The sequence below is a fragment of the Lacerta agilis genome, chromosome 6 (assembly GCF_009819535.1).
Source record: "Lacerta agilis isolate rLacAgi1 chromosome 6, rLacAgi1.pri, whole genome shotgun sequence".
Taxonomy (NCBI): domain Eukaryota; kingdom Metazoa; phylum Chordata; class Lepidosauria; order Squamata; family Lacertidae; genus Lacerta; species Lacerta agilis.
The window spans coordinates 48,105,438-48,114,577 of record NC_046317.1 but is presented as its reverse complement, the minus strand read 5'-3'; the positions used below and the strand labels follow the sequence as shown (position 1 = coordinate 48,114,577).

Genomic DNA, 9,140 nt, shown 5'->3' with positions numbered 1-9,140 from the left:
GGAGCGCACGGCATATTATGGCAGTGGGGGGAAATTCACTCACATTCTCTCTCTTTAAACAGCTAGGAAGCGGCATCAAGGGATTATTTTCTGTTAGGATTGAGCATTTTATGCTGTTTAACAAAAGTAAATACCAGGCCCAGTGCATGATCCCAAGAAGGACTTCAGTACCCACAACCACAGCGGAGCTATTTCTAGCTGTGTTCCTTATTCTTACCTCCACTAAATATATATACTCCTTTGGATGCCCTATCCAGTAAAGGAAGGAAGATATTTCTCTCCTGGCAGCTTAGTGTGGACTCAGAGCATATTTAGATTCTCAGCAGGGACCCTGTGGCACGTTGCACACAGACAGCAGGCACAAGCAGGTGGTTTGCTGAGAGGAGAGTGGTTCTGGCACCCTGTGGAGAGCAGGCAAAGCCTCCCTTTCAGCAACTAGCCTAGAATTTACAGCAGGGAAACCCTGTAGGTGGCATCCACTCGTGACTGTGCCAGTTTTGATGGAATGAAAAGGTTGCCTTAGTGATGAGGCATAGCAACACCCACCTGTAGGACAGGAGCAAAAAGAGCTCCTTTCTTCACTGCTTGGACCAAGAGGGTGGCAAGGAGTGACCTGAGTGGTCACAAAATAGGATGGGGGTCCTGCCACTCTTAAGACTTTGGCCTCCAACCCAGTCCCCGATGAGCATCAGAAGAGGGCAGCTATGAAATCAAAGGGTGAGAAAAGCTCAGAACTAGTTTCACTAGGATTCAGCACCTTGTTATATATCACCATGGCATTGCTGGGTGAGGAATGGTGCAGGAATACCACCAAACCAGAGTTAAGTGCAGGAGAGATTGGAGGGAGGTTTGGATCCAGGGCTTAGTGGTGGAAGTCTTACATCTGCACTACAGCATTGATGTGCTTTGAATGGTCCAACCGGCTTCTCTCTCATGCTTTACCAGTGAGATCAGGTTGGGTTGGTCCGAGTGGCTTTCTTGCACCAGGCCTTTCAGAAATATCTCCTCCCAGTGGTGCTAGCTCTGGATTTCGGGAATGGGATACACTTGGATAAGATTGTCCCTGCTGCCTGGCTTCCGGTTTGGTGCCGGATAATGGCGGAGCGGAGCTGAGTCAGTTCCAGTCCCCGGGGGGTTTTAGGGGTCTCCTTGTCTGCGCCAAGGGCCCCTTAAAGCCACGGGAAGAGCGTCCCGTGGACCGCGGCCTCGTGGGTCCCAGACGTGCCGTCTCTGCTCTTGATTGACCCTCGTAAGGGGGGAAAATCAAGCGAGCGGAGCTACCGACACGGGACTGGAGAGGCGGATGCACCCCCCCCCCGGGAGATCAAAGCAGCAATTCTGCCAGACCTGAGCACCAAGCTTTTCCTGCTAACTTTAAAGAAAAAAGAAGAACCCCGGCTGCTGTAAGTGTGGGACTAATTGGATTTACATTTGAATAATTGACAACCGGGAGGGATGTTAAAAGGAAGCCCGTCCCTCTCCTTTGTTGTGCAGAGGAGGTAATTAAGCTCCAAGCGGCTGCAGCTGCATTACTAGACACAATGTTGCTACGAAGCACTTTGACAGAGAAGATGGATTAAATCCCAATTTGAGGGATTGAAGATTTTGGAAATATCTCTTCTGTGGCTTTTGGAATTAATTTTGGCACCCTGTCTCAGGGAAAATGGCGCTGGAAAACTAATACGCAGGATGGAAAATTACTGACATTTGACACCCTTTGTTTTCTCCAACCATGCTTGCTTTCGCTTTTAAACTGATTCTAGATCCGGGTATTACCCAGGAACAAAGAACAATCCTTCTGCAATTGGAGTTTGTGAATCGGAAAATGGACTGGTTAGGTCGTAATTTCAAAGAAATTTGTTGTGGAGCAGGAGAGACCAGCCAGATCTGGGAAAATTTTGATAATTTGGAAGCAGACTTCTTCAGGGAACTGGGGGAGGTGCTGGAGAAATGGGACGAATTGATTCAGCAACCCCAGGTAAATGGACGGCCCTGGTGTAGTGAGAAACACAGGGCTGATGTTTTGACTGGAGCTACGAGATTCAGTCTCTGGAGTGGGAGTCCAGAGATGAAGCTGAGAAGATTTTTGAAGACACAAGTGGAAGGAAACCAAAATTGCGAAATGGAGTTGCTGGGAGAGGAGAGCTGGTGCCTCTTGAGGCGCCCAAGGAGGAGATTTATAAACTTTAAGATGATACTGAACAAGGACAACAGAGGGAAATGTAAAGATGAATGGTGGGGGGGCATGGGAGAGAGCAGAAAAATGGTGAGAAGGGGAATAGGGTGAAAATGATAAAAATTGAATTAGGATGGATTTATGGTACCCTGAAGATAGTGTGTTAAGATTTTAGGATTTTGATGTTAAGTTTTAAGATTTTGATGTTACGATTTTGGGAATTTTGAATTAGTGAAGAGATATGTAACTGATTAATAGCAGCAGCTTAAGTGAAAAGAAGTATAAGTTTGATTTAAGAATTATTTCATGATACTATAAGATGTTAAGTTTTTATGATATTATAAAAGGTTGGATAATGAATTGTAATGTTAAAAATGGATGTTACCAAAGTATATTAGTATTGAAGGCAGAGGAGGGAAAGCGGGGGAGGTCCCTTTAGAAGATCAGAAACTAGATTTTGTTAAGTAGTAAGAGAAAGATTGGTGTTCCAGTTTAGGTATGTATTGGTTTTGGTTTTGTTTTAATTGTTTTCTTTGTTGATTGTATTTATGTAATGTGTTTTTTATTGTGTTAATGTTGGTGTTTATGTTATGTTATGTGTTTCTCTTGTTTTATTGGAAAATAATAAAAATCTTATAAAAAAAAAAAAAAAAGATTGTCCCTGCTGCCTATTTGTCTGTTGTCACACAGCCCCCCAAGATGGAGAATGCAAGGCACACAGCAGCTACTGCTCCGTCTTCCCATTGCGCACATGCTCTGAGTGGGCAGCAGAACAGGCAGTGACAGCAAGGGGGAAGAGTGGTAGGGCCAGAAGGCTCGGAAGTAAGAAATGGTGTGGACCTCAGCAAGTTCCCAACAATGTCAGCTCCTGACAACCAACACTTGCAAGGTTTCCTTCTGCACATTTCCCTGTGACCGAGCTAAAAAAAAACACACACCACAAAGGTTGCTGAACTGAATCTTTGTTCATAGCCCAGTATGAGCTGCTCATGTCACACGTGGTGGTGCCTTAAACTTTGGACTCCTTGCCTCATACTGCCAAGGGTATTTCCACATGAAGAAGTAAATTTGCCAAGATCCAGCTCAGTGATATGGGGATATCCCAGAGTCCTCTGTTCTGCTTCCTCTTTGGTGGACCAAGGAATCCTGGGAAAGCATCACAAGGGATTACTCTAGTGAATGAGTATGGGTATTTATGGCTCTTCAAAGAGGAACAGGAGTGAAGAAGGTTTGCTGAAGCAGATTGTCCATGCAACGACAATCCTAATAGTCCATGTCCCTTTTCCCTAGAAAGGTTCTGGAGGTTAGTCCTGCTACTCGCACAACTTAAGCACCAAGCTTTCCTGGCATAACATTTGAGGCTAGGTGTTCTGAACAGGGGTTTAAAAGTGTGTGTACCCACACATGCTAATTCATACTTGCACACATGTGCATACTGAAATATAGGCTGCTTCCATCATCCTTGCTTCAACTCATGTTAGCATTCTGTTCACCCATCTCCAGTAAACAAGAACTGGGCATTGGGCAGCTGCTTAAGAGAGCATAGGCTTGCATCTTTCATTAAAGGTAAGGGTAAAGGGACCCCTGACCGTTAGGTCCAGTCATGTCCAACTCTGGGGTTGCGGCGCTCATCTCGCTTTATTGGCCGAGGGAGCTGGCCTACAGCTTCTGGGTCACATGGCCAGCATGACTAAGCCACTTCTGGCGAACCAGAGCAGCACACGGAAACGGTACCTATTTATCTACTTGCACTTTGATGTGCTTTCGAACTGCTAGGTTGGCAGGAGCAGGGACCAAGCAATGGGAGCTCAGCCTGTCGCGAGGATTCGAACTGCCGACCTTCTGATCGGCAAGCCCTAGGCTCTGTGGTTTAACCCACAGCACCATATCATATACCAGGTTTGGGGGAAACCTGTCTGTGACCTTGGGAGAGTCCCTGCTGGCCAAAGTGGATAATACTTGGCTAGATGGACAGATGGTCTTATCCAGCATGAGGCAACTTTGTACGCCCCCCCCCCAATTAAATGTGATAGATACATGTTGTGCACATGAGAGAGTTGACACTGATGCATCTGCACTATATGTATCTCCGGCCCTTTGGCCATATACTGATTGAGGTCTGTAGGGATTCAGGCTGCAAACCCTTCTCCCTTCATCCCATCTATAAGAGCTTGCAGATGGGGAAGGCAGATAGCTTTCTGCTATGAGTGCAATCTGTGATTTTTTCCCCCTGCAGCATGGATCTTTCCAGCCCAAGAAGCAAAGGGGTTAAGCAGCAGTGAAGCCAACAGGTAGCCAAAATGAGCTCTCACGTTCCCTGAAACCGCCCCCCCCCCCCCGAGAAGTATAAGAGCTTCACAGCTATTAAATGTCCTAGCATGAATGTATGTAGCCTATACTGTTACAGTACAAGGTCATCAATTTTTTTTGTATTTACATCGACAGCCCTAGTTGATATGTTTCCTCATCCAGCAAACATGCACAGGGAAAACTCTGTCCTGTCCTTTCCTTACTCTAAAATAGTTCCGATTTTGCTCCCAGCATCTGGAAATTTCAGAAAACAGATTGACAGAAGAGATCTGTAAAGGGAAGAAGTGGGTCAGAACATGGCAACCTACCATGGTTCCAGATGAGCTAGAGAGAATTCAACCACAGATTTATAAAAATCAACTGTCTTATTGCTAAACTTGCCCTGCTTTCACCATCCTCACGTTTCATTCATCTCATTCTATTAATTCATCAGCCTCTCCTTTTTCTCCCTCTTTTGGCTTGCAGGCACCTCACTTGGATTGCTGCTTCAATTAGAGGACTTCTCCTTCCCAATAACATGCCAGAGAAAGCAAGCAGAAGCCCCAGAGCAAGTCAGTTAAGATGGGAGATTTGCCTCTGACAGCTGACTTCCATCTTCACTTTGAGCTCTGGTTGTTCTTGGGCGTCTCCCTAACTGACTGATTGCAATGAGCCTCAGGGCTGTGAGCAGGGTTCATATGGCTATAGCACAGAGCTGTGCTCTTCAGGACTTACTGCTGCTTTGGACCCATTCACAAATTTGTGCAATACATTCTTATGGCTTATAGTGTCACCCCTGAACTCTCCCCCTTTCATTTCCCACTTCAGCCAACAGATAAACTGACTGTGAGCAGCAATGGAGCCTGAATGCAGATCAAAGGGAAACCACCGCAAGGTGAGCATCTCAAGGGCCTTTCCCTCTCCTTGGCAACCCCACATGGCTTTTCAAATCCACCCATTTCCAATGGAGCATTCTGAGTTGGACAGAGCAGGTGGGATTCAGCCTTCTCTGTTAGATCCCTTGAGAATAGGTGCAGGGTTAAGTCACCTGCCTTGCACAGGGACCTTCTCACTGCATTTGCTTCACCTCCAGTGAAGTCATGCCAACTGCCCCACAAAGAGCACAGTCAGTGCAGTTCCAGATACATAGCTGTCAACTTTTCCCTTTTTTAAAGGGAAATTCCCTTATTCCGAATAGGATTCCTCGCAAGAAAAGGGAAAAGTTGACAGCTATGTCCAGGTATTTAATACAGAGACTTATCTTGAATGCTCAGTCTTTCTCCCTCTTCTCTGCCACTTCTACACCCCGCTGCCTGAGTCACATACAGTGGTGTGTGTCACAGGGCGAGGCTCAAAGGCAGCACATGCACATTTCAGGAAGGCCTCTCTTTGGGTGGAAACGCTCCTAAACATGTCTGTTGACGGGAGCTGAGTGGCACCTTCACTTCAGCTGCTTTCCCCGTCAAGCACCTGGAGGCTGTCGACCGCTTGGTCTCCTAAAGCAGCGTGAAGAGGCTGCCCAATGGCTTAGGGATTTCCAAGATCTAGATAGCCTCCCACAGTCTCCAAATTTGCTGAACTTTTGCAAGGATAGAGAGCTGCGCTCTGGACCCCCCAGCTTGACCCACTGGATGGCTACAGTAATGGGAATCTGCCAAGCAGGCTTTGGAGAGGGGAAAGCAGGAGATCTGGGACATGCCACACCACGTTCTTGTTTCTGCTGCTTCTTGGAGCAAGCAGGATGGGTGCCGAGTGGGTGGGGATGTGGAATCCCACCTTGCCAGCTCCCAAGGCTGTTGGTTCCCTTCTTGCATTTTGGTGCCACAAAGGTTAAAAGGTTTGGGTTTAGCTCCTTTTATGTTTTAACAAGAGCCTCCTAGTGAAGAAAGACTGCGTAACTAACCTCTCCTCTCTACTATGTTTCTTTAAAAATTCAGTTTTTATCTCTGTCATAGTCCCACCAAAAGAAAAAGAAAAAAAGAAAAAAGGGAAAGCAGAGGTTTCCAAAACAGGTCTGCCTGCTTACTAGAAAAAGTATTTGAATTATGTCCTGAAAAAGCCTGGTAATGGTGGGAACTTCCTTTTTCTGTAAAAATAAATAAATAAATAATTGTTTGTAGCAAGAGTTTATATATATAGATATAGATATATATATATAGATATATATAAAAAATATTATTGAGCCATTTAAAAAAAGTTAACTTCCCCCACCCCACTCCCACAATACCGTGGCTAGTTGGGGTTACTGCCATCTCTGGAGCTACTGTGGAGATGAATGTGATTTAATCTGCATGAAGGTGAACAAAAACCTTGGTTTCTAGGCCCACTTTGTAACATCCGATGAAGCAGGCTGCCACCTACAGAAGCTTATGCCACCCTAATATTGTTAAGTCTCTGAAGGTGATACTGCCATCTCTGCTGCAGCGGATGAGCCGGGGCTGCTCTTCTGGTATTCATACCTGCACAGACTTGGGAGGAAAGTCCCATCCAGGAAAAGTAAGCAAAAGCGACAGCAGAATGCAGGAAAACCTAGTTACCGGTAAGTCTGCTGGCCTGTGGCTGAGATGCTCACAGAAGTTCCCATGAGGGCGATCTGAAAAACCATGTCATTCCAAAGAAACGGAGGGCTCAGGAAAGACTGCGCTTCAAGAGCAATATTGGGAGATCGAGGTTTTTGACACTGGACTGTGGGCTCGACAGGAGGAAAGTAACAAAGCAACGCCATTACATACTGTGGGAGGTCGGAGAACAGTACCAGAGAATATTGTTAGGCCTTAAGGGATGTGGCCGCATCCTCAGTCTTGTTCCCCAGTGCCAGAACGATCACAGCAGCCCCACTAATTCGGCCCCTGCCTTATCCCTGCCGGATCCTCTCCCGCCTTCGCCCTGCGAGGCCCCCACGATGGGCGTGTCGGAGAAGACGGAGCTGACAGAGTCCGCATCCGACATCTTCCGCTCTGCCTTCTGGGACCCTTTGGCCGCCTGCTTGGGGGAGCTGTTGGCTTTGCATTTGCCATTCTGGCCTTGCACGTTGCCAGGCGCCATGTGCCGGTTCAGCCCTTCCTTTCCCCCGCCGGCGTTGTGGTTGGGAGTGGTGCTGAGCACCGAGGAGTTGATGCTGTCCTCGCGCTGGCTGGCCTGCTTCTCGCCGTTGCGGCAGCAGCAGCGGCAAGGGGTCAGGTAAAGGTAGATGAGCACGAGGATGACGCTCAGGATGCAGCCCACCAGCGTGGTGTAGGCGGTGTTGAGGGTGTCCGGGGTCCCGTGCAAGGAGTAGTTGTGGACCGTGACGTGCACATAGAGGGTCTCGTTGAACACCTGGCTGACCGCATAGCAGGTATACGGACCCATGTCCTCCACGCTGATGTTTTTGATCTGAAGGCTCCCGTTGGTCAGCATGGTCATGGAGCTGTTGTCGCCCTCCTGGGGGACACGCTCGTAGCGGGGGGTCAGCCACTCTCTGATCATCACCCCTCGCTGCCTCGTGTCGCAGTTGATGATCACCTCTTCCCCGCGATGGACCTCCAGCACTTGCTCCTTGAACTCGCTGCAGTTCATCCCCCCTGGGCCACTGAGGCTGGAGATTTTGATGCTTTTGCTGTCTTTCTGGAGCAAGCACTTGAGTTCCTCCTTGAAGTCCGTGGCAGAGCTCAGCTGCCGCTTCTGCCAGTGGGTGAAGAGGTTGTAGAGCGAACACTGGCAGGTGAGGGGGTTGCCGTGGACGTAGAGGCCGTTCTTCACCCAGGCCGGGAGCTTGTTCACCTCGTCCACGGAAATATCCTTGATCTTGTTGCAAGACAGGTCCAGCAAGGCCAGCTCCGGGAAGCCCCCCTCGTCTTTCTTCAGCAGCTCTTGGGGGAAGCGGCCGATGGCGTTATGGCTCAGGTACAACTTCTGGAGCTTGGTCATCTCTTCAAAAGCGGTCCGGTCAATCTTGGAGATCTTGTTGCTGTACAGCAGCAACACCTCCAGCTCCACCAGGTGGCTGAAGTGGTTCTCCCCCAGCTCCTGGATGCTATTGGAGGAGAGGTCCAGGTACTTGAGGTGAGGGACATTGGTGAAGGCCTCCGTGGAGATGAAGGAAAGGCCGTTGTGGCTGAGGAACAGGGAGTGCAGATGGTGAAGCGGGGAAGGCGCCCACTCTGCCCGCAGGCGCGTCAGCTGGTTGTAGCTGAAGTCTAGGACGGCCGCATACGAGGGAAGGGGATGGGGGAAGACACTCAGGTTGGCCTTGGAGCAGCTGATGATGTTGCTGGCGCAGACGCATTTGCTGGGGCAGTGTGCCGCCGAGCCCCCTTTCCGGGCAAGGGCCAAGCTCAGCAGCAGCACCAGCAGCCAAGAAGCGCCCCTGAAAGGTTGCGCCAGACGACGTCGGGGCACCGAGGCATCCTGACCCCACATCGTAAGGCTCAGCCAGGGAAGGTCACGTCCCTGTCACAGAGAAGCAGGCGGGCGAGAACCATCGGGGGGAGCGCAGGGTCCGACCCTGGCGACGGCGGCGGTGAGCGCGTGCTGACCGGGGCGATAGGAAGCGGCGCGCCCGCGGGATTCATCCCCAGAGCCGCGCCTGCGGGATCCACCTGCTGCGGAAGGCGAAGGCCGAGCTGGCGGCGCCCGCTCCCTCCAGCCCTGCTGCGGAGCCGCCGAGCCCGCCTGGCGCTTTCCCGCCGGCTCC

General features: G+C 49.4%; 1 protein-coding gene across 1 annotated transcript; it reads right to left on the bottom strand.

Annotated features, from left to right (window-relative positions):
- Window positions 1-7,272: 7,272 nt before the first annotated feature.
- On the bottom strand, window positions 7,273-8,900 carry AMIGO1 (adhesion molecule with Ig like domain 1). The gene has a single exon (XM_033152478.1). It carries the CDS (start codon window positions 8,864-8,866, stop codon window positions 7,289-7,291), a length of 1,578 nt encoding a protein of 525 aa, XP_033008369.1. The 5' UTR covers window positions 8,867-8,900; the 3' UTR covers window positions 7,273-7,288.
- Between the last annotated feature and the right edge of the window lie 240 nt (window positions 8,901-9,140).